At 37.2% G+C, this 26,812-nt stretch overlaps 1 protein-coding gene across 8 annotated transcripts in view; it reads right to left on the bottom strand.

The window, feature by feature from the left end:
• TAB2 (TGF-beta activated kinase 1 (MAP3K7) binding protein 2) overlaps window positions 1-26,812 on the bottom strand; it is a 92,890-nt gene that overhangs the window by 42,705 nt on the left and 23,373 nt on the right. For 4 of the 8 annotated variants that reach the window (XM_078054590.1, XM_036075042.2, XM_078054586.1 and 1 more), the window contains exons 2-3: window positions 23,576-23,724; window positions 4,067-4,257 (exon numbers count right to left, since the gene is read on the bottom strand). In XM_078054590.1, coding sequence (XP_077910716.1) covers window positions 4,067-4,168 — 102 coding nt within the window. In that variant the 5' untranslated portion in view covers window positions 4,169-4,257; window positions 23,576-23,724. Of the gene's footprint in view, window positions 1-4,066; window positions 4,258-5,393; window positions 5,538-16,663; window positions 16,751-23,575; window positions 23,725-26,812 lie in introns of those variants that run through there. The other 4 variants (XM_078054588.1, XM_078054589.1, XM_078054587.1 and 1 more) reach the window with 3 other exon arrangements.

Genomic DNA, 26,812 nt, shown 5'->3' on the forward strand with positions numbered 1-26,812 from the left:
TGATATGACAAGAAGTCCAAAATCATCTTGTACACTTCCTACCCTAGACCTGGAATCATCTATTTCTCAAAGACACCCCAATTACTTTCAGTGAGACTCCCTTTAAGTGTAACAAAAGGCGTGGGATAAGTTTCTAAAAGGTTGAAAATCATTGCTTTTTTGTATATATGCAAATCTGCATTCATTCTCTTCAAAGCTACAAAAGGTCTGACTCATTATTTCCAGTTCCTCTTGCATTTTTCCCCAAGCTTCTTGCACAGACACAGAGATTACAGATAGTATCAAAATATCTCCTACGATCATCCTTCTCTAACTCTGATTCATTCACTCCTTCAACCAATTTACTGAGCTTCCATTAGGCAAGGAGGAAGGAATACAACGGCTGCTAAGGATCTCATGGTCTAGTAGAGGACATTAATGTGTTCACAAATAAATATAATACAGAATGACAGGTGTTTTAATAAGAATATGGATAAGGACTATGGGTGGAGGTCATCTGAAAAGGCTTCAACTAAGGATATGGTACTTAAATACTAAGTCTTACAAATACTGAATGAACACAACTAACACATTGCTTTGAAAAGGAGTAGCAAATTTTAAACTTACAGATTAAATTGTCACTTTAAGAGAACTGAAAAATTCAGTTAAAAAAAAGGAAAAAAGTCAGAGTGTCAACTATGCAATATTTTTACACTATTCTAAGATTCAATTATCAAATATAAATAAAATTTAAAGATATGAGTTACACCTGCTGATATTATTGCCATCTTAGAGAATCCACAGCACAAGGAAATGATATAAGTAGTTCCAAACAGAAGAATCTGAGCAGTAAATAAAGTCAAGAAGAGAACACAGGGTAGATACTTCTGTTCTTCTCTTAGGAAGCAAGATATTTAAGAGCAAATATACCAAGTGGCAGCACAGCATGATCCTTTGATGACTAAATTTCTTATATTTTCTATACCATGGTTTTTTCATCTAGAAAAGTTCGGAACCAGTATTTTATAGGGAGGCTCTCTCCAGAGAAAGGACAGAAGCCTACCCAACTGAGGAAGGGAGAGCAGCTCCCAAAAGAAAAGTCTGTCACCAAGTAAGAGATGTTTGGAAGTACATTTAGAGGTAGCTAAATTTACTTTTACTTTAAAAATATCTCCCCAAATTTGGGAAGATGTACACCCTAGCTGTATTCCCAGAGGAGCCTTCCCCATTCCTTTCTTTAACATTTCTTGTTATATCAGCTAAAACCCACATTACTTAGATGCCCAGAATGATTATCAACTCAATTTAAAAGAATGGTAATTTGCAAGCAAAATGGATTTCATTTTAGTTATCACTAGATGCTGGGAAGCATGCCTTAGCAAGGTCTGTCTTTGTAAAACCAGATAAACATGGTGAAAGTGTTATTACCAGGTACCCAAAAGAAATTCAAAATCATTTATTTTCTTTTTTGGTAAAACTGAACACATGCTTACTTATTACATTTAAAAAAAGTAGGTAATTCATTTATACAGATCAAAACAGTAGAGAAAGATATATGTTGAGATGTCTCACTTCTATCTCCATCTCCATCTGGCCTTTTCCCTCTTGCTCACTATGGGTGACTATCTTTTATTAATTTTGTTTTTAATCCTTCTGGTATTTCTTTATGCAAACAAGGGCAAATATACATGTGAATATTTACTCCCCCATCCTCATTTATTATTTTTTTATTTTTAAAAGATTTTATTTGAAAGAGAGAGAGAATCTGTGTGCGTGCACGCACACGAAGCAGGGGGCAGAGGGAGAGGGAGAAGCAGACTCCTCGCCGAGCAGGGAGCCCCTTGTGGGGCTTGATCCCAGGACCCTGAGATCAGGAGCAGACCCTTAACCGACTGAGCCACCCAGGCGCACCCCCATCCTCCTTTATACATACTACCCTGCATTTTGTTTTAATTTAATACACCCTGAAAACCATACTGCAGCACTCTATTTTTTTGAAAATAATTTAAATAATTATACAAAATGCTCCCAGTTAAGGTTCTTCAAAATCTCTACAGCTGTGCTACTGGGAAAGTGTTCTGGACAGTTCTTTCATATCAAGTCTTATAACATTTTATTGAAGAACCTATATTATTTTTCTATTTTTCAGTGACTCACTGAACTCTCTCGGTATAATGTTATTTTATTTTAAAGTCTATTTGAAAAGTTAGAAAGAGGTACCTGGGTTCTACGGGGAAAACACCCCCCCCCCCACTATCTCTGCTCCTCCCCATACTTCTGACTCCAGTCATTACTTTTTTTTTTAACTTTTCATTTTTTCTTTTACATACTATATCAACTAATGTGGACTACTGATTCATTCACCAAATATTGATTATAGGTCTTCTACTATTATTATTGTTATTAGTAATGGCTGCTAACATTTACTGAGCACTCATTATGAATCAGGTATCCTACCAGTTGTTTTATCTGCATCATATTTAATTCACTGTGAAGTTTTTTATTCCCACTATACAGATGAGGAAAATGAGGGTCAGAGAGGTTAATTAAATTACTGCTAGTAACTGTTAAAACTTGAACTCCAGTCTGTTTATCACCAAAACATATGCTATTTATTATTTATTTTTAAATATTACTTTTACTTATTTATTTCTCGCCAGTTTTACTAAGGTATGATCGACAAAAACGGTATATATTTAGGCTGTACAATGTGATTCTTTAAAGGTAAATACAATGTTACAACTTAATATATTTATACATTGTGAAATGATCACCACAATCAAGTTAATCAATGCATCCACCACTTTACAGTCTTCCCCCACCAAGTGTTTTTTCAGTGGTGGTGAGAACACTTAAGATCCACTTTTTGCGAATTTCAAGGACACAATACAGTATTATTATCTCAAAACATATTCTCTTAAACACTATACTATAGAAAAAGCCAGGCATATTCAGAGAATTCCAATCAGTTGAGGACGTCTGCAGCACAGGGTGTGAAGAGGAAGGACTAGGCAAGAGACCAGGCTGCAGAAGAAGGCAGGATTCCAGATCACAGACCTAGTATGCCCTAGTCACGATATATGAACTTTATTCTGAAGGGTACGGAAAACAATCATGAGGTTTTTAGGCAGGTAAATACATGACAAAATCTGCATTTAGAAAGACACCTTGGCAGAAGTGAGGTGGATAGACTGGAGAGACCAAAACTGGATTAGACTAAAGGCAGGTAATTAAAATGTACAGATAAAAGGTGATAAGGGTATGAACAAAATGTAGTCACTTGGCATCAAGTACAGGTGTTGAGCCTTTAAAAATTTCATATAATTTCAAACTTTAAAAACAATTTGTCAAGTAAATATATCTGAGCCCAAGTTACTTTTTTATATCTCTATTTTAACAAGCTGAAAGATAGTTTTTGATGGAAAGATTTCTAGTTTATCAAATGAGAAGGCACAACTATCACTAAATATTTAGAATTATGGATTTCTAAAATTGTACAGACAAGAAAAAAGTAAAAATTTATTAGATGGTTAGTGACAGTAATTGGAAAACCTACAGATTAAATTAAAAAATATAAAAACAAACTTTTTTCTTTAGAATTGGGACCCGAGGCATTGTCGAGGTCAAATTCCTTTGTTTTACAGACAAGCAAACTAGAGCATAAAGAAGGCATATTACTCGCCAAATCAGCTTGGGGTGCTCATTTGGGATTAGAACCCATGTTTCCTGACTCCTTATTTAATGATTTTCTCACTTTCATATGAAGATGTGGAATTTAAAAACATTCTGGCAAAACAGGTGGGGGAAAAGTGAAGCAAGCTCACAGTAAGTATGGACCACGTACCAACACTTTCTATTGGGCTCCTGTTTAGTCCTCATACCTACTTTACAAGGTAGGTATTATCTGTATGCCAGAGAGCCGAAATACCTCATTTAAGTAGGCCACCTAACTATGAGACACCAAAGTTCATTTCTTTTCATCATAGCACACTAATGCCAACAAGAAGATAAAAGAGTTTTCTTCCAATATGAAAAAAACCACCACCCAGGTTTATATGAATGAGTTCAGAAATCGATGCACACTGACCTGTAACATGCACCTGGATACAACAACTTCAGGTACTTCAGGGAATTTTTGTCGCAGGTCATGTAAAACCTGAAAATCAATTTGGTGGCTTCCTTGGGCCATTCGTATATTGCCTGATCAGGACTATTTATACAGTAGGCAATTCTAGGCCTTAGTGGAAATAGTACTCATCTCTTCTGTCCAAGCATTTTCTGTGAAAGAAAGAAAAAAAATTTTAATGACAACTGATTAGAGAATGAATATTGTTGTGGATTTAAAATTTCAATACATAGGGTACGTGCTTTAGTAACTAACATTTAATATAAGTTATCAAAAAATTATTTAGTCCTATAATGCCTTCCAGATGGTTATGTCTTTTCGATTTATAACTCTTGCTGGCAAACGTTTAGACTAATTCCTATCTATTTGTATGCTTTATGATGGCTGTTCCAAAAGGCTTTTAAGAAATTATTGTCAAGGATGTCTTCCCTCATTCTTCTAAAAGGGGAAAATGAATAACTTTGTGACATTTTTCTTAATAATCTGAGGACAGCCTGAGGTGCATAATCTTATTTACTCTACTTAACATTTTTAAAGTTTGGATCCTGATAAAGTCTGGTTCTACAAAATGACTTTGCATGCTTTGTCTAAAAATGATCTATAACCCAGTATGTTTGATACCTTAACTTTCAGATATACTTAATCCTTAAATATGCAATGAATTCATCCTCAGGAGATTAGTAGCATTTTACTCCCTGTTTTTAATAGAATTAATATTTAAAAAATACTAATGCTTGAGCCTCAACCCCAAAGGTCCTGATTTAATTGGTTGGGGAGTAGCCTGGGCATATGGATTTTTAAAACTTCCCCAAGTAATTCTCATGTGTGGCCAAAGTTGAGACCTACCTAACTTGTTTTTATTCTTAATGCAAACCATGTTTAATCTTGAAAGCCTCTTTGGGATATAAAGAGTATGTAAGTATATTAAACCTAAATAACATTAAAATATTTAACTATCATGCTATTTTCTTAATCATTTCAGTTTATGATAAATTTAACAATAAGACAATCTCTTTCAAACAGATTTCTTATGTGTGGTATTCTAATTTTGCTAACATAAGCTTAAAAAAAACACAGGGGCGCCTGGGTGGCTCAGTCGTTAAGCGTCTGCCTTCGGCTCAGGTCATGATCCCAGAGTCCTGGGATCGAGCCCCTCATCAGGCTCCCTGCTCCGCGGGAAGCCTGTTCTCCCTCTCCCTCTCCCTCTGCCCCTGCTTGTGTTCCCTCTCTCACTGTGTCTCTCTCTGTCAAATAAATAAAATCTTTAAAAAAAAAAAAAAACACAGACCTGTAAACTCCATGAATATAGCAATCAGGCCCTCTGTCCCTTCTTGTGTAGCTAGCACTGTGTCGGCAGTATTCAGTGCAACAGTATATACGAAAGTATTTTTTACTAAATTTAGTCATGGCGGAACTCCTGAATTTTCAACAGAATAGAAGCTCATTTAGATATGCATAGTAAAGCCTTTCAGCTTTTTATTATTATTTAATTAAATTCCTTGATTCGTTCATCTATGTGACTTCTCATAGGTAAGAGCTACAATGGGTTAGAGGAAAAAAGAGAAGTACTGAAAATTAGTAAATGATACTTAAAAATAACTGAAGACTGTTCAACTTGAGAAAGCCCCCCTTGACTCCACCTCAGCTGTCAGCTCATTTCTCTGCCCCTTCCCTCTTCTGGCTACAACCACTTGAAAGGGTTGTTTATACGTATCTTCCTTTCCTCCCTTCTAGTCTCTTTTAAACCTACCCCAATCAGGCTTTCCCAGTTTTTGTCCACTGAAACTATACTTATCAAAGCTGTCGGAGAACTTCAGGTTGTCAGACCTAACAAGTAGTCCTCAGTCCTCATCCAGTGATAGCTTAGGACTTGGTCAACCAATCCCTCTTTAAACAAGGGCTTCACTTGGCTTCCGAGATTCATACTCTTCTGGTGTTTCTCCCACCCACCGGGAGCTCCTTCTCAGTTCTGTCAGATCTTCCTTTTCTGGACATCTAAATGTTGGCGGACAATGGGGTTCAGATCTAGGGTTTCTTTTCAACTATACCTACATTCCTCTGCAGGGTCAGCTCATCCAAATATACTGCTTTACACAGAGGCTTTGCAAATTTATTTCTGCAAGGCCAAGGGAGCTCTCTCCCTTGAGTTCCACACTAATATAGCCAGTTACCTGCCTGACATCTCAAACTCACTTCAAACTTAGCATGTCCAAAATTAAACTCTTAATTCCCCCCATCCAAACCAATCCCTCCACAGTCTTTCTCATCCCAGTAAATGGTGCCAGCATTTATCCCGTTGATCCTTCTTTCACATCCCATATCTAATCCAGCATCAAGTCTCGTTGACTGTATCTGCAAACAATATTCCGAATCTGACCACTTTCCCCCACCTGTTACTGCTCTTGTCTGAGCCAGCACTGTAAGTCACCTAGAATGCCGCTGCAAAGGTCTCTTAACTGGTTTCCTCCCTGCCTTCACTTTCTGCTCCACCCCCGCCCCTCACTCTGTTGAGCGAGGTGATCTCTGTGAAAAGTAAATCAGGGCAAAATCCCCTGCTCAAAATCCTACAACACAAGGCCCCTGGCTAACTCCCACCCCTCAGACTTTTCACTTCTGTCACTCTCCCAGTTCCCTCAGTTCTGGCTAGTTCGCAAAAAAGCCACTCTGTCCTCCCTTAGGGTTTTTACACTTGTTGCTCCTTCTGCCTGGGACATTTTATCCTCAGATACTTGCATGGCCCCCCTCTCTTACTTCATTAAGATCTCTGATCACATGTTACTTCCTCAGAAACAGCTTCCTTGACCCATCTCCCTAAAATAATGCCACAATGGTCTCCCCCGATCACATCCTCATACCCTGCTTTTCCTCATAGCAGCTGTCAATACCTGATATGTATTTATTTATTACCTATCTATCTATTCCCAAAACGTTAACTCCATAGGATCAAGAACTCTGAAGTTCACTGGTACATCCCCAGGACCTACCTAGGTCAAAGATGCAACATTTGTTGGATGAAAAGGTTTTACTGTATGGTTTCTTCATATTATTTTGCTTCTAAAACACATTTCAAATGATCTAGATTTGGAAATTTTTACACAATTTGAGGGAGAGGCAAATAAATTTTCACTCTAATTGAGTTAGACCCCCTTTACTAAAGGAGGATGAATCATGAATATAAATTTCAACTGATTCCATCATTAAAACAAATTTCCAAGATTCTTTGTTCAAATGTACAACTGTATTTTAGGGATTCCACTTCCTGTAATGGCTGGGTAGCTCCTACTAGATCAATTCTCTCATAAACAACTATAAACACTAGACAAAGTATAAAAACAACTACTTGAGGGCAGAAAGCATAAACAGCAACAGAGGGATGGTGGGGAGGAGAAGGGAGTCAGTACTTAGAAGGTAACAGCATGGGGTGATTTTCCCTTTTTTAAATGGCATTTAGCCAGAGAGCAGGCCCCAGCTGGTTTGGTAGCTGAAACCTAGACAGAAAACCTACAGCCCTACTTGCTTAATGAACCAAAGGATAGACTTTGGCATAACCACACCAGCTGAAAACCTAGTAAGGTAAATCACAGGAAGAGAGGAGCACCAAATCCTATGTGTAAATTCTGCACACATCTCTGATCCCCAAACTACACATATGTGAGATTCCAAGCAGCCCGGCCAAAGCTAAAATAACTGAGATTTCAGAGTTTGTAGCTGGGAGTTCAGCCAAGTTAACTGCCTACTAAATGCAAGCAAGCAAGCAAGCAAGCAAGCAAGCAAACCAACCAAACATCAATGCTCACTACTGGAGGAACACAATAGAATCCAGAGTTTCTACACGTCCTTTTCTTAAGAAACACGTAAGGAACGGGAAAAACTGACCCATATTCAAGAGAGAAGGCAACCAAGGGAGAGCAAGCCCAAGATGACCCAGATGGTAGAATGATTAGCACATAAGGATTCTAAAGCAGCTACTTTATGCTGAAAGATGTGAGGGCAAATATGCTTGGATCTCAGATAGAAAAAAGCAAATGAACAGAAACTATATTTTAAAGAGAGAGAGAGAACCAAACTCAAATCAAAAGTGAAAAATAAAATGTCTGAGATAAAAAATTCACTGGATGGATTTAACTGCATATTGGAAATGACAGAATAGTCAGTGAACTTGAAGATAAAGCAATAGAAATTGTTCCAACCTGAAGGATGGAGAAAAAAAAAAATGACCGGGGGTGGGGTGGGTGAGGGGAGGAAGAGAATCTCAGGAACCTGTGGGAAAATATCACAAAGTCTAAAGTATTTGTAATTGGAGATCCAGAAGGATAGGGGAGGGACAATGGGGTAGAAAAGAACTATTTGAAGAAATACTGACTAAAAATTTCCCCAAGTTAGTAAAAGATATAAATTTACAGATCAAGAAGATCTTGATCACCTCCCCAGACACCTCGGTGACTGCTTTTGGTTGGGGATCATCCCACACATAAGGCAGAAGATGGTGGCTGCAAAGACAACAAAAAAGTTGCTGGAGTCAATCAACTCTAGGCTCTAACTTCTCATGAAAAGTGGAAAGTCCTCGCTGGGGCAGGAGCAGACTCTAAAGACTATCAGCAAGGCAAAGCAAAACCGGTCGCCATCTGTAACAACCACCCGAGCCTTGAGGAAATCTGAAATTGTACTAAGCCGCACAGGCCAAAAATGGTGTCCGTCACTACAGTGGCAATACTACTGGATTGGGCATAGCATGTGGAACATTCTGCGAGTATGCGCTGGCTATCACTGATCCAGGTGATTCTGATATCACTAGAAGCATGTCAGAACACACTGGTGAAAAGTAAATCATGCAAAATGTTTAATAAAACCGGCCAGAGCTTGTTTGAAACAACAACAACAACACAAAAACAAACAAAGATCCTACTGAAGAATATCAAAACCTAAACAGGTTAGACTCAAACCTTAAACAGGAAAAGCCCAGGAAAACCACACATAGGCATAACTGTCCAACTGCTGAAAATCAAAGAAAATGTTGAAAGCAGCAAAAGAAATGACAGAGGGGAATAATTCAAATGTCGACTTGTCATCAGAAACTGTGGAGGCCAGGAGACAGTCAAATGACAAAATGTAAGTGTTGAAAGAAAAAACATCAACCCACATTCTATATCCAGCAAGGGAAACTTTAAGAACATGGCAAGATAACTGTTTTTAATGTAGCCTTTGTGGTGAGTAAATAAATTTTACAAATAAATTCATTGCTGAAACAAACAAACAGCAGGTGGTATTTAATTTCAAAAGGAAAACCATGCAATATAACTTAATCTGGAAAATTATTTCTAATAATAAATGGAAACATATTTTTTTTTTTTTTTTTTTTTTTTACAGATTTTATTTATTTATTTGACAGAGAGAGAGATAGCGAGAGCAGGAACACAAGCAGGAGGAGTGGGAGAGGGAGAAGCAGGCTTCCTGCCAAGCAGGGAGCCCGATGTGGGACTCGATCCCAGGACCCTGGGACCATGACCTGAGCCAAAGGCAGACGCTTAACGACTGAGCCACCCAGGCGCCCTGAAACATATTTTCTATAGTTAAGATGCAACATGACTGCTCTTTTGAGAAAATAAAGAAATCATATTTGCTAGAAATGTTTCTAGCATCAGGTGCAAACTTTTGGCACCTAAACTGTCACCACCTCAAATGATGTAGGAGGATTAATTTCTTAAGAATTCTAAATAGTAGCAGAATATATACACTACTACAGAATCTAACAGTAAATATACTGGAAAGCCTTATAAAATGTGCCTTATTCTTTCCTTTCTTAAAGAATACGTAAACAATTTATTTCTGACCCCTCAATAATTATGACAGTGCAGAGTACCAAGTATGGGAACATGGCTCACTGACACCTCAAGCTCTGATAGTTAGCAAGTCTTCACGTTCACCATCATTTGTCATGGTGATTTTTTCCAGGACTGTAAGAGTATGTAACACAGCTGTTTAATTGTACCCAGAGTTTGTAGTTGGGAGTTCCCAATTAAAAAAACAACAAAGAGAAAAGCAACAGGACTTACAGGTCTGATCAAAATTTGGGCATTTATGAGGCAACTAGATATGAAGAGTATTTAAAATCAGACAATCATCCTCTAATTATCCACAACCCATACATTTAAGGAGTGCCTAGAATGCAGCAGATAACTGTGCTGAAGATACAAGTAGGAGTCGTGCCCTTGTTCTCCAGGTCACAGAGGTTCCTAGATTAGAGGCACACTGACCCAAGTTTTTAATTCAGATAGCTATTTGAACTTGTGCACTAATTTACCTTCTGTCTGCCTCCTGCTGCTAGCTCAGTCTAGCTTGTTGCTACCGTATTTGTTTCGCCTCTTTCATATTCAGCAAGAGATTGGAAGGGAGCATGGTACATGAGGAAAAATTGTAGAGAGCAGAGAGCAAGAAAAATGTGGGGCCCAAGTCATGATGTGCCTTAGAGGCCATTAAAATTTGGAAGTTTTATTTTCAGAGTAATGGGAAGCCACTGCAGATTTAGGCTCAGAGGCGGGGAAGGAGACCTGATCTAGAAATCATGTATGTATGAAGAATGGCTACAGTATAGAGAAAAGGGTAAAATATAGGAGAAGCCCTGTTAGAAACCACTGCTGGAGGCTAGCTAGGAAATGCTAATAGCTCATCCCTGTAGAAACAGCAGTGGAGGCTGAGAAGGAAAAACTGAAGGGTTATTTAGGAAGTAAAAATTAATAGAACTTGTTGATGGATTAAATATTGGGGTGAAGAAGTTGGTGTCACGACCGGTTTCTGATGTGTAAATGATAGAACAGGACCAAGAAAACAAGGGGGTAGATTACAGGTTTGGTTTTGAATGCGTTGAGTCTCGGGCACCTTTAAAATATCCAAATAGATATATCACAGATGGAGTAGAGATTGATGGGTCTAGGGCTCAGAGAGCAGGTCTGGGCTGCAGATAAACATTTGAGAGGCATCTCTGGTGCTGACATTAATTAAAATCTGAGTGTAGATAATCCTACCATATAATTTAAGAACACTTGAAGAAAAATATTGTTGGTTATATTAAGTATAAAACATTATACAGTCATTAATTTTTCCCTAAAAGCCAACATTCCTTCCAGCCTCAACAACTAAACAGTATATACAAAAAAATGATTTTAAAAAATCTTAATCATCATTTGTCCAGGCAATATTTTAACATGACATATCCTATAATGAAAAATTTAAATAAAATTGTAAAGACAAAAACATGTACACAGTTTAAAAGCCAAAGAGTACTACAAAATTTATCAGGGAAACCAGCAACTTCCCTACGTCATGCCTTCCTACTCTTATTCTACTCTATAGAGTAATCACTGTCAACACTGGGCTGTTTCTCCACATTCCTACACAAGGTGATTAGAGGATTATTTCTTGATTTTCCAATTTTACACATTATCTATGGATTTCCTATTGTGGAAAATGAAGATTTAGCTTTGTAATTCAGTTCCCATATACACACACACAACCGTGCTTCTCGAATCCTATGCCCATCTGCCCAATTACTTATTTCACAATTTTTGCTTAAATCCGTATTTAGTGTTTCTATTACTTTTTTTGGTAAGTAGTATTAGCCTAGCCACTTGGTCTATTATGGGGGATGAGCTCTATCTCCAAGGTGCTTTCCCACACTAGCATTTGGGGAAGAAAAGTGTGAGAGTTCTTAATAAAAAAACTGTAGAATATTAATCATATGTGACCAAAAGCTAGTTTTCCATCAAGTACAATAAACAAAGCTTTTGCAATTCTCACCCCACAGGAAATGAGGAAAAGGGGGTGAAATGGGGTGAGGTGGGATGAAGGGGAGACACTACCATTCTACTGAAGTTACAGATTTAGATGAGATATGTTACTTTCTAGCAAGCAAACTGCCTTGATAAGATAAACAAAAACCCTAAAGCAATGACTATGGAGATATGAAAAAGTGTATCAAAGATTAAGGTTGACTGTTCCTGACCAGGAGGTACCAAAGTAAATGATGGAGCAAACTTTTTTTTTTTTTTTTTTTTTTTTTTTTAAAGATTTTATTTATTTATTTGAGAGAGAATGAGAGAGAGCACATGAGAGGGGGGAGGGTCAGAGGGAGAAGCAGACTCCCTGCTGAGCAGGGAGCCCGATTTGGGACTCGATCCCGGGACTCCAGGATCATGACCTGAGCCGAAGGCAGTCGCCCAACCAACTGAGCCACCCAGGCACCCAATGATGGAGCAAACTTTTAAAATGAAAGGAACAAATGATGAGATCCAACTTTTAAAATAAAATGAGTAACTCGTAATGTACCTTGTATAATTTAAGCTTGACAATCAAAGTACTGGCTTTTACTATTGAAGTCTTATCAAAAAAAGACATCAGTGAATAAATTAAATGTCACTCTGAGATAGGCTTAAAATTTTCCCAAAAAGTAGAATTTCAAGAAACCGTATTCTACACTTTAGCCATTTGTTTCTAAAATTTTCAGGCAAAAGAGCATGTTAATGGTTAAAGGCAGAGATAACACTGCTAAATATTTCAACCTGAATTCTGTATTAGTGGGCACTGTCCATTTAATGAGATAAACAAATGAGATAATGTACATAAAGTGCACAGCATTTGACACATAGTGGTGGCTGCTTAAGTATAAATTCCAGGATGCTATAATTTGTGCTCACTTACTTATGAAATTGAATCTGCCACTTACATAGTGTCTTCTTGGGCAAATCATTTAACTTCTCTGTGTCTCAGTCTCCTCATCTATAAAATGGTGATGATGGAGTAGCTATCTCATATTATTATGAAATTAAATGAATAATACATGTAAAATAATTAAAAATAGCACAGAGTAAGTGCACAATAAAGTAGCCTATGTAAGTGCTAGTCACTAATACTATCATTTCTTCTTTGTAAAATGGGGAAAACAGCTCAAGGAATTTTAAGGATTAGTGATAACACAGTGAAAGTAAATTGCACTGCACCTGCCTGACCTGTAGCAAACAATACACACTGGTAGTAATTTTCATTCTAAATACCATGAATTCCCACAAGGTACAAAGGAACAAAACCTCAGCAAAAACACGGCTGCATGCTACCCTGGCTGTAGAATATCGAGAAAGCTGACTGAACCTTTGAAGCCTTCCCCTTCCATGTATATGGACAAATACCTTGTGTAACTAAAACTCAGGCAAAGCTCCCTGAGAAAGCAAACAGTACTAGGCTGTACATGAGTGCCAGATAAGTGGTATAAACTGTGCTGTATGTGTTTAAAGGGCTCTCTGGGCTGAGGGAGAGAATGGGAGGCTCTAGAATCATGGGTACTTAACAAGTTTAAGAACATAAAAAAGAATGAAATGTTGCCATTTGCAACAACATGGACGGATCTGGAGGGTATAATACTAAATGAAGTCAGTCAGAGAAAGACAAACACCAAATGATTTCACTCATATGTGTAAATTAAGAAACCAAAGAACAAAGAAAAAAAGAGAGAAACCAGAAAACAGACTCTTAACAATACAGAACAAACTGGTAATTACCAGAAGGGCAGTGGGGAGGGGGAGGGGTGAAATAGGTGAAGGGGATTAAGAGTACAGTTATTGTGAGGAGCACTGAGTAATGTACAGAACTGCTGAATCACTATATTGTACACCTAAAACTAATCCAACTGTATGTTAACTAAACGGAAATTAACATTTTTTAAAAAAGTTAAAGTATGAGGCAAGACAACCAAATAGGAGGCAGATCCTGGAGATGGTGAATCAGTCACCTATCTGGCTAGAAGAAAGGAGGGACAGAAGGGAAGAAGGGGATTTTGAAGCAGGAGTTTGGGGTGGGGAGTAGTTACAGGAGAAGATGAGAAAGGCCTTTATTATAGAAGACCTTCCTTGAGAGACAATAACACTAAAGTTTTATTATTATTATATAAAACTATATACATATTTTATCTTTGCCCCATTCTTACATGATTGAGTTTTACTGGAACAAATTTAATTATTCTAACAAAGAAGAATATAGTTCATGTTGAATATCAAAAAGAAATAGAATGAAATATATACAACTACAATTCACTTCTCAATTGCATTAGGATTCTCCTTTAGCTTATGGACCAGAAGGTAAGGAGGTCTTCCCATTTTAACATATGTACCATCTCAAAATTTAATTCTGCTTAATAACCTCGAGAGATGGTAATTTTTTCTGTGAACAATGGAATCTTGAGTGGGACAGGATCCCAGGAAATTATCTTGTAAAAGTATACAATTTAAAAAGTTAGAGAAAAGCCTGTTGCCCAGTAGACTCCTTTATTAGACTTCTCTTTCATCTACCTAATTTTATTTCTTAAAACCAAACCTTGATGACAAACAAAATTCTTTACACAAGTCCCGTTAGTCCCAAAGTGGAAAGACGACCTTGTTCACTGCTGTATCCTAAATACTTAAAAAGTGTAGGCCAAATAGTAGACGCTCAGTAAATATTTGCTGCAATAAATCTCTGTCCATCAGAAAATGCCTAGATTTTGAAGACTACTACAAAAAGTGCATCTGTCTGTCCAAACAAGTGTTTCCCTTACCTTCAGCTCTAAGTTCATGCTGCTGTACTTGTTTGGAAATTCAGAATTTGTTCTAATGCAACTGATATAATAGGGAACAATTTGAGCATTAAGTGAATTTTGCTGTGATTTCGCCAGCAAGAAACACTAGCTGAACACAGAAAAACCACACTCAGCTGAAACAAGTTGTGTGTGAATAAACAAAATGTAAATATGAACACACTTTAAACATCTGCCAGCCACCTCAGTTCACCCTATCTCCGCATGGTCCCACTTATCCACATCTTGTGTTACAACTTTCCTTCTGATTTCAGAAAACCCTTCCTTGACCACTTCACAATAAAAAGCTGCCACATCTATGCTCATTTCCATAAGCAAACTTCAGAACTTTTTCAAAGTACAACATTTGTTTGTATATTGTATACGAGTACATACTTCTTAATCATTTAACATGTGTAAAACTGGGGCGCCTGGGTGGCTCAGTCGTTAACATGTGTAAAACTATTCTGTCATTTTTTTAAGGTTCCTATCTTTTTTAATTGTTCTCTGATAAAGTTTTTGAGTGTTGCATCCCAAATTCTGCTTTTTCCCTAAGCCCTGTGGTTTTTTCCCCCATGATTTGCATAGCATGGTGATTTTTAGAAACACGTATGTTAAATTTTAACAGAACTGTCTGTACTGCAAAGCCCCTCTGACCTCAACAACTGTGAATACTAACTTCCCCAGGATGCCTACTGGAAAGGCAGAATGTTTCAACTTATCTCTTTGTTGTCAAAATGATATTAATAGTTTCTCATAACTAATTACAATTTGTGTGTCTTCTGTGGATTGGCTGACATTATCAGACTGTGCAGTGAGTTATTCTTAAAGAGTATCTTCATCAGAGAAAGAAGCACTGATAGGCAGTAATAGCTGAAAGATGCTATAATTTTTAAAATCAAAGCAGATTTTGAAACCTTTTAGCCTCAATATGATTTCAGAATTAAACCTTAAAAAAAAAAAAAAATATATATATATATATATATATATATATATTCCCTGCCTAATTACATACACTATTTTAAATACCTTTTACTTTAGTGATACATTACCTAAGCATCTCATCAAATGCTAGTTAGGTAACAGCTGATGCACTTCACATCTGATTAACCTCAAAAGAATTTGCAAATGCCACTAATTGAACATGAAAAATTAAAAAAAAATTTTAACAGCAAATTATTAGAATTCTATTTCTTGGAACATGATGTTACAACTTTACTAAGGCAAAGCAGACCCCACCCCCAACCAAATATATAATATCAAGTTATTTTCCTAATAGTTAAAATGCAGTAACTATAGGGGCGCCTGGGGTGGTTCGGTCGTTAAGCGTCTGCCTTCAGCTCGGGTCATGATCCCGGGGTCCTGGGATCGAGCCCCGCATCAGGCTCCCTGCTCCGCGGGAAGCCTGCTTCTCCCTCTCCCACTCCCACTGCTTGTGTTCCCTCTCTTGCTGTGTCTCTGTCAAATAAATAAATAAATAAATCTTTAAAAAAAAAAAAAACAGTAACTATAGCTATGTAATTAAAAATCTAAAATTCAAATACTATCACCATTTAAGCCTAAAAACAAGATAATTATAATCCATCTTTAGCATAAATTTCGGCATGAAACAGTGGTAATATTGAGTCATTTTACATAGCCAGTTATTTACAAAAATAAAGTAACAGAAACATACCAAATCAGTCATCTAAATGCTACTACTTTAAATTAGCTATCATGTTCAGCTTTTGTGTTATTTAAAAGCTTGAAAGGAGCAAAGAATCATGTTAGCAGAAAATCGATTCCTCAACTTTATACCCCTGCAATAATTTACTTTGTAAAGGAAAAAATAAACATCAAAGGCTAAAGTACATAATGATCCATACTACCTCCTCCTAAAAAGAAAACTTCCCAGTTTTTTCATTTAATACATTGCATCAAGTCCATGAATGTTGGCCATTTCTTATGGTTAAAAGGCTTACCAGTTACAAGTTCTTCTAAAGGAATGTGAAAGTCAGCCACACTTGGCAATTTATGTATTGTGGTTTTGTGGTGAGTGCTACCATTTTCTAAGGATCAAGAAAAGCACAATAAATCTAAGACAGAATGGTTATAATTCATCAAAACATATTATATAACTAACTACCTTGGGTGTATTTTCCAATTCATATCTCATTTTTTCCCCAATACATTAGGGCTTTAAGATGGGAGACACAAAGTTATTTTTCAGTGCCCCCCTTTTACTGTAATTTTTGGATAATCCATCCTGTGCATAAATATCTTTAAAAGAAAACATGATATAAATAAATGATATGACAATAAGTTCCTATTATGGGTAAGAGGGAAAAAGAGAGGATAAAAGAAAATGAAAGCACTTGGAAGGACCGGTTAGCATCTTATATCAACCATAAACATTTGTAATGAACCAGTGAACTCAATGGCATGTGAAGATTATAATAATCTGGTTAAAATATTAATCTAAAATGGCATCTTAATATGAGGATTCAGAGAAAGTTATGAGAAGTTTCATCAACTAATTCCCATGCAGTTCCAAACACTTACTTGGCCCCATGTTTTTGTGGTACATCGCATATAACTTCACCCATCTTCCTTCTAATGTCATGGCCCTCAACTGACTTTTCCCCAGAGTGGACTCCTGACCAGGTGCTAGAGGTGTGTGTGTGTCATAGCATTGGGTGTGTGTCATAGCACTGGGTGTGTGTCAATTATGTTCATGAATTACACATAGTGTAAATAGATAGGTATCAGTGATCTCTTAATAACAAAAAGTTTTAAGAACTAACAATAAGTTAAACTGGCAATTTTAAAATTATACACATACACTTGATTGGTAATACAACTGTGCTGAATGGAGACTGCTAAGCCTGCTAATGGAGAAAATACATAAAAATTTATTTGTAAAGAACATTTAAATAAAATATTTCATTACTATAACAGTACTCAGAACCTTAAAAAGAAATTACAGAGAATTCAAAATGAGCAAACGTGAAATCGGTAAAACAGTATTAAATTGAATCAAGTCTCTAAAAGACAACACAATGCAATAATTTTGTTTAGTATATGCTCGTCTTTCAAATATTACACTTTGAAACTGTTGTATATAGTTGGCTATTAGTCTTGTTATAGTAATGGTGAATGAATTTTTTAATTAGATAGTCAAGAATAATCTCGGGGGGGCGCCTGGGTGGCTCAGTTGGTTAAGCAACTGCCTTCGGCTCAGGTCATGATCCTGGAGTCCCGGGATCGAGTCCCACATCGGGCTCCCTGCTCGGCAGGGAGTCTGCTTCTCCCTCTGACCCTCTCATGCTCTCTCTGTCTCATTCTCTCTCTCAAATAAATAAATAAAATCTTAAAAAAAAAAAAAAATAATCTCAGGGGGTGCCTGGTGGCTTAGTCGGTTAAGCGTCTGCATTCGGCTCAGGTCATGATCCCAGGGTCCTGGAATCAAGTCCCACATCAGGCTCCCTGCTGAGTGGGGAGTCTGCTTCTCCCTCTCCCTCTGCCCCTTCCCCCTGCTCATGTGCTCTCTCTCTCTCAAATAAAATCTTTAAAAAAAAAAAAGAATAATCTCAGAACTGTACGGAAACTTTTATCAGCAAATTTATTATATATAAATCTATTTCACAATTCTCCAATTTAGATACTCTTAGAGAATATTCAATATTTTAAATTGTATAATGTAATTAAATAAAGAACGAGAAATCTCATCCTATAAATACTTATCCATAAATCAACAAAGACTTTCCTAATAGGAAATTTGAACTGAAAAATATATAAAAGTGATGATCCACTTAACATTTTTATTTATGATAACCCATTTTCTAATTTATCATTTTTATATTTTTTCATATGTATGATATACTGCTTACTCAAGCTTTGTTGAGTGCCTGCTACTTACTCTACACTATAGTGGGTGAAAATATTAAAATTAATAAAAGCACAGTTGCCTATGTTTAAGAAATTTACATTTTAGTAGGGGAAGATAAACATTCAATAAATAAATGTAGTAACTGAATGGTTACAGATATAATGTGCAGTAAACAGGGGAGACAAAGGAGGGGCCGGCCAATTTTGAGGGAAGGGGAGGATTTAAGGAAAGGATTCATTAAACAAGGGGATACCTAAGCTGGGTCTTAGAAGATAAAATGTGTTCACTAGGTAGACAGGTGAGAGGGAAAGGTATTTCAGGCATAGGTAGTTGCCTAGGGAAAGATTTAAAGGAGTGAAATGGCGTGGCAAGTTCAGGAAGCCACAGGTAGCTGGCTAACATTGAAGTGCAGGGAGAAAGACTCACAGACCATGTGATGAAAGATGAGGCTGAAGAAGTAGGGTAAGGAGGGGCATATCACACAAGATTTTAATGGCCCTCCTCTGCATCATACACGCTGCATCCCACAAGTCAGCAAAAACAACATGCCTCTCATTTTCTCGATGCAGGTGATTTATCTCTGAAGTTCCAGGCCCTGCCATGCCCCAGGGGCAGGTATGTCTTCAGACAGCAACAAACACTGTGCCATTTACAGGTGTATAAGCTGCAGTGAAGGTTAAGGGGAAGAAGTGCCTAAAACTTAGACACTAAGGAAAGGCAGGAGAAACATCACAAAGAATGTTGTGCTTGAGTTTAGTCATTAGGAATAATAAAGGTCTTACAGGATATCTCTGACAACTGTTTGTGTTGGGGGAAAGGCCATGAAAGAACATGACAAATCTGAAGAATTATGGCTGAGTGGAGCAGAAAAATAAGATAAGGTTGAAAAGGTGGGTAATTTTCAGTGAAAACTGTACAGATTCCTAGTAATGTAGAAAATACATCTAAGAAAATTCTACTGGCCCGAACCACTTTTTGGTCACATTCATGTCTGGGATCCACTCCACAAAAACTGCCCAAGACATGCCAGGCAATGTGCTCTAAATATGCAAAGATGAATAAAATACAGCCCCTGCTTTTGAGAAGATTATAATCTAGTAAAATTCAGATTTATACTGGATTTCCCATAAGCACATATCCATTATCTCACTTTATCCTTCCCACATGCGAGGGAGAGAGGACAATTGTTAATACCGTTCCTTTTAACGGAAGAGAATCATGGATAAACACACAGTTCCCACTAAGTCAGTTGCAGATCAGTATTCTAAGCCAGCAGTTCACAACTGGGGTGTCACCACCATTGCTACTGCAATCAGCTGTGAGGTGGGCTGAATGAAATCTGTTACAAATAATAAAGTATGTGAGGTCTAGCTCTTTATCTATATAAATTAAAGCATTTAATCTAGAGACAAACACATGCTTAAAGAGGAGCATACAGTCACCTTAGTGTGTATTACTAAAAACAACCTCTACTGAGGCATGAATAAGTACATTATTGCAGAGCAATATGAAGGAATACCATGCAGCTGTTTTTTTTTTTTTTTTTAAAGATTTTATTTATTTGACAGAGAGAGAGACACAGCGAGAGAGGGAACACAAGCAGGGCGAGTGGGAGTGGGAAAGGGAGAAGCAGGCCTCCCGCGGAGCAGGGAGCCTGATGTGGGGCTCGATCCCAGGACCCTGGGATCATGACCTAAGCCGAAGGCAGACGCTTAACGACTGAGCCACCCAGGCGCCCCTGTTTTGGTTTTTTTAAAGTGGAGTAAGATTTCCAAACAATTAAATGGAAAGACCTTTAAGACTTTAATGAATGAAAAAAGAAAGATGCAGAATCCATGTATAGGGATACCCTTTGTGGTTAGGAAAAAAAAAGATATAAAATAGATTAAAAAAGATTATTATATGAATGCATAGGAAAGGTTCTGAAAGAACACACACTAATTGGGGGCGCCTGGTGGCTCAGTTGGTTAAGCGTCTGCCTTTGGCTCAGGTCATGATCCCAGGGTCCTGGGATAAAGTCCCATCTAGGGCTCCCAGCTGAGCGGGGAGTCTGCTTCTCCCTCTCCCTCTGTCCCTCCCCCCTGCTCATGCTCTCTCTCACTCTCTAAATAAATTAATTAAAAAAAAAGAACACACACTAATTATTTTGGAGAGGGGGCCAGGTAAAGGGACACATGAATGGAAGACGATCCATCATTACTTGTATTCCTACATGGGTAGGAGAGTAAGAGTGAGTAGAATAATTTGAAAGTAACTGTACTTAGCCAACCATATATACTTCCAAATAACTTCGAGCCTATGTTATCTATGCTAAAACTGTTACCGTTATAGTTAACAGCTGCAACAATTATCACTTTTCCAGATGCTTGACAGATGAGATCTACAGTTACATTTTTTTTTTTTTAAAGATTTTATTTATTTATTTGACAGAGAGAGACACAGTGAGAGAGGGAACACAAGCAGGGGGAGTGGGAGAGGGAGATGCAGGGAGCCCGATGTGGGGCTCGATCCCAGGACCCTGGGATCATGACCTGAGCCGAAGGCAGATGCTTAACGACTGAGCCACCCAGGCGCCCCTACAGTTACACTTTGATTTAAACCTTATGTATGGGCTTTATGTTTAGGTGCATGACTATCTCTATGCTCAGTCCTGTTAAAACAAAAAAGTCAGACCCCCCCTCCTTTTTTTTTTGACCAAAGGCTAACTCAATGTCAACTAATACTCAGCTCTCAAACTGAGTAAGAAGTATTCATCCACCAATGGGATAGTTTAATTGCTTAAAAGAAAGAGGTAGGGGTAGTAAAAAAAAAAAAAAAAAAAAAGGTTTATTGTTATTTTCTTAAGAGTCCCTCAATAAACACAACACTCTTGTAGAAAGTTTTCATACATAAAGGTGGACAAGAACACTTTTCTCTGAGTTTATAGTATAATCACTATGGTTTAGCATTACTGGGCCAGGTCCTGTGCTAAATGCCTAGCATGTATTATTTCAGTTACTTCTCACATTCCCGTAATAAGGATTAAATGAGAAATTACAGGTAAAACTCTTCACACATAGTGTCTGGTACATATAACAATAAATGTTGTCCTTAGTTAGGTATTACTACTGCCTAATCTGACTTCATCAAGTCAACCCTTACTCTACCAGTCAGCTTTTCAAAAGACTCACCTACTTAAGTGCACCAATGCTAAGAAATCTTCAATAGATTTCCATTACCTACTACTGAAGTCCCAACTCTTTCACCTGACATTTGAAAGCATGCATGACATAGATCCAACTTCGATCATATCCTGTACACTGTTGTCTAGGCACACTGGACTGCTCACAATTTCTAGAACATGTTATATACTTTCATTTCCATAACTGAGAAATATTCTTGCCATTCTCTCGGAAGAATTCTATCTATTCTTCAAGGCTCGGTAGAAATGTTACCTTCCCCACAAAGTTGATTCTTTCTGGTATTCTCCAGTACATGGTTCATACCACTATTATGGTACTTTTTTGGTATTACTTGTCTGTAAGGTCACTGAAAACCAGGTTTATTCATTTCTGCATACTTACTGTACCTAGTACAGTGTTTTATACAAAAATTGCATTCAGGAATGTAGAAAAATTTCACCATTACTAATAGCCCTAGTGATAACTAATAAGACTTGAAATTCAAATGCAGTTCTCTCTTGAATTTCCCCTCCAATTCCCCTGACAGCAGTAATGATCCTATAGTAACTCTGGCAGTAGCTCCCTTCCCAGTCCTAATTCAACACTCCATGAGATACAATCCTTTCAATACCAAACAAATCATGTGGGACATAATCAGTGACCCAATGCTGAATACACTGGCTGATATTAAATTCATTATACATTAACAATGGAGGAGAGAATTTTTAAAGCACAAGTTAGGATATTAGAATCATCTTTCAAAATCACAGTTGGGATATAAAATTCCTCTGTTCAATTCCTCTGAATTGAACTTTAAAAACAAAAGATATGGGGGTCGCCTGGGTGGCTCAGTTGGTTAATCGTCCAACTCTTGGTTTCAGCTGGGTCATGATCTCGTGGGTCATGGGATTGAGCCCCATGTCAGGCTCCATGCTTGGTGGGGAGTCTGCTTGGAGATTCTCTCCCTCTGCCCCCCACCTCAAATAAATCTTTAGAAAAAATAAAAAAAATAAAAACAAAAGGTATGTATGGCTATCCACCCATTTAGTAAATAAAGTCACCTTTTATGGATTAATCCTGTTTCTAAATCTATACAAATGGGTAAAAGCAGTAAAAGCCTTTAAAAGCTAACTGCCCTCTGACCTCTAACCATCCATAAGTAGTTTTTACTCCATTAAAATCTAAGGCAACAGGAAACCTCAGTTTTTGGTTGTGTTGTTATATTCCAGGACAATTCCAACTACTATGACTTTCTTATCTGGTTAATTTTGAACAATTAAGTAAAAATACAGCAAATATTAGTTATATACTTACATTTAAAATTCTTCAGGTAAAAAGTACTATATAATACATTATCTGGTTCTATTCAGAAATCCTATGATTTCCAATTACTGAAGAATATATTAACTCTATGTGAAGGTGTTTGTAGTGTACAATAGTTGAGAGAACTAGGATCATTTATTTAATTCCCTGTACTACTTATACTATATGTGAACCTCTTAAAGGAAGACAGTTTTGTTGTCATTAATGTTTACTTTTCAATGAAGACCAGAGTATTTTTTGTACATTTACAGGGCCTAACTCAATAGCATTTCAAATTTATTTTTCTTAAATCGTTTTTTCATTACTTTGCTACTACTAGCAAACAAGTTAAATTAGAAATAGTCAGGCAAAAGGTATGTTAAAGTCAAGAGTAGCTGCATGTTACCTAGATGTTAGGAATGTTACTAAACTTGAAAGCAAGAGGACCACAGATGTTGAAAGTAAAGTTTTGGTTATTATAGATGTCATAGTAAGGCAGTTATGCAGGCTAAGCTTGACTGGTGCCATGGACTTTAGCATACCTGGAAATAGAAAAATTCAAATTGTAGCTGTTCTTGGTTGGCCCATTGCCATTTTTGTAGCTTACAAATTTTTAATTAAGTAACTGCAGTGAGCTCATCTCTACTGGATACTTCTTTTCCAGGGCAGGTCCAGGAACTGGGTCTGGAGCCTTGAAAGCAGAAGAGAAACTAGAGTAAACTAGAGGTAGGCAGAATAAGAAATGTGACCAGATAACATTATGAGATCTAATAGCAGTGAGGTAGTCCCCAGTGTGTCTCACATAAAATATTCTGAGGTGGAAAAAGGATCTCTTAAGTTCCAAGATACCAGAAGATGCTATTTACATTAGTTACGTCATTGTCTTACTTTACCCAATTCTACTCTATAGACTCCCAGTTGCAGATACTCAACAGTGGCCTATATGAAATCTATAATGGCTTTTTGCAACAGACTGTCCAATATGGGACCACAGAGTATAACAGAAAGAGAAAAACAACAAATCCACTTTCACTGGTAAAATTAAAATTGTAAAGTCCTCATTTTCAGGTCATTTTGCTCTTCTCTCACTATCTTATTTCCAATCATCTTCTAACTGCTCCCCTAATTTCCTACAATCAATTCTCAGAGGTTTCTTAAGAAATGCATCCAAGCAATGAACTGAATTTCAGGTTCCAATTTTTAAAAATACTTGGTAATTCTTAAAGTGGGAGGCAAAGCACAGCTCATAAGATGTGGTTCGTAACCACACTGGAAATTCTTTTTTCCATTACCAAAATAGATTCAATTTTTTTTTTTCCGTATAAATTCGTTAGGTCCATATTAAAAAAAAAAAAGAACACTGTAACTACAAAGATTACAGAAATGGTAAGATATTAGAAATAGTAGACTGTTGTACAAGGGCCTGGAAACGAAGTCCTTATGCTTGGTGAATTGGCACCCGTAGGAATTTCTCTAAGAAACAAATGTCATAGCAGTCGAAATAAATTGAATGCCTCTGCTACTGTCAAATGATGGCAGACTGTGAGAACTGTAACAGGACAAAAAAAAAAAACAGTGAAGAGGAGGATTCAAAGAACTTAACTCCCTGCATTTCTTGTGACTAGCAACACAACAAAGTGAAACAGAATCGAAGTAGTTTTTAAGAAAAATGTAAATTTCCCATCTTTTGTGATGGCGTGTTGTCAGTGAAAACTTCTGGAAGGGACAGATTCAGGTTCCAATCTGGTTTCAGGATGGCCTTGGACTAAACTCTAAACAAATTTCTTTTCTATTAAGTGAGATACCACACCCTACCTTACTGGACTGTTAAGAGAATTAGCTAAAGTATAGAAGTACCTAACAACCTGGCACATAGTGGGTATTCAATACATTTTTCTGCATTACTACAGAATGAAACACATTTTTTTATTCTAAACATATGGGTATACTTAAGTTTTCATTTTTATATATGCTAAAGCAACAGCTACGTAAAACGCTGTAGGTTTAAATAACAGCATCACATCCAAAGAGATATAACTGATTTATCAACATTGATTTCAGAACAGCTATAAAGGAGATGTGTGAGAGAGCTCAAGTCAAGAGCTGATGATGAATAAAAATAAAACAATCTACTTTTAGGATATAAACAGAATCAGTGGTAAAGAAGGAGACATGTAATTCTTCTCCCTACAAGTAAAGTAGAAAATATCTTTGTCCACACACTCTTGTTAAAAAGTTATAGATCTGGGGGCGCCTGGGTGGCTCAGTTGGTTAAGCGACTGCCTTCGGCTCAGGTCATGATCCTGGAGTCCCTGGATGGAGTCCCGCGTCGGGCTCCCTGCTCGTCAGGGAGTCTGCTTCTCCCTCTGACCCTCCCCCCTTTCATGTGCTTGCTCTCTCTCATTCTCTCTCTCTCAAATAAATAAATAAAATCTTAAAAAAAAAAAAGTTATAGATCTGGAATATGCTATACTTTAAAAAACAAAACGATTTCCATGCATGATATAACTTGGTCTTTAAGTCAGGAAATGCTTTAAGGGCAAAGAAAAGCTTACATTTGGGCAATAATTTTCCTCTTACTGATAGAACTGTGGGTTCCATACAAAATTATTATTTACCAAATATGGCTCAAAGATCAGATTACACCTTCCCTAGCATTACCAAGTAATACAGCAAGTATCAAAGTAACAAGGATTTAAAAAAAGATTTCCTTAAAATCACTCTATTCACTGCTACAACTTTATTTCAAAAACAGTTTTTAAAAGTTAACATGGAGGGGCGCCTGGGTGGCTCAGTCAGTTAAGCATCTGCCTTCGGCTCAGGTCACGATCTCTGGGTCCTGGGATGGAGCCCCACATTGGGCTCCCTGCTCAGCAGGAAGTCTGCTTCTCTCTCTCTCTCAAATAAATAAAATCTTAAAAAAAATAGTTAACATGGAAAGTATCTCATTCAAAACACACTATAATCTACTTAGAGATGATAAGATTAAATTCAGTCTGTGTATTCCCTAGAAGGCCAAAAAAAAAAAAAAAGTATTTAAGAATGAGGATCCCCATTCATTAATCCATATAGATGGACTTTCAGTTTAAAGACCATCAAGAAAAATACTTCAAACAATTACTGTTTTTATAACTAGCTGTCATAATGAAATCTCATTACTCACAGTAATGTAAGTAGGTTACACAGTAGTGTAAGTAGATTCTTTTTGTCTTTTCCAGATATACAATGTCATCTATAAATAAATTTGCCTCCTCCCTTTCAATATTTATTTTGTTTTTTGGTCTAATTACATTGGACAGTATTCCAAAGACAATGTTACAGAATAGTTAATGCCGGCCAGACCTTTTTGATTCATGACTTTTAAAAAGGAATTTAGTATTTCATCTTTTTTTTTTTTTTTTTAAAGATTTTCTTTATTTATTTGACAGAGAGAGACACAGCGAGAGAGGGAACACAAGCAGGGGGAGTGGGAGAGGGAGAAGCAGGCTTCCCGCGGAGCAGGGAGCCTGATGCGGGGCTCGATCCCAGGACCCTGGGACCATGACCTGAGCTGAAGGCAGACGCTTAATCGACTGAGCCACCCAGGTGCCCCTATTTCATCATTTCTAATAACAAAATGTAGACTTCTGGTCTGAGACATGCAAAATCTTACATCTATTCATTTATTCCTGTTTCACAAAGGATTATTAGGAATAAATGCTGATCTTCCCCTTTTTGTTAACCCTCAAGATATTCATAACCCAGTTCCTCACCTACTAACATATGAAGTTATTAATACA

The sequence above is a fragment of the Halichoerus grypus genome, chromosome 9 (genome assembly GCF_964656455.1).
Source record: "Halichoerus grypus chromosome 9, mHalGry1.hap1.1, whole genome shotgun sequence".
Taxonomy (NCBI): Eukaryota; Metazoa; Chordata; class Mammalia; order Carnivora; family Phocidae; genus Halichoerus; species Halichoerus grypus.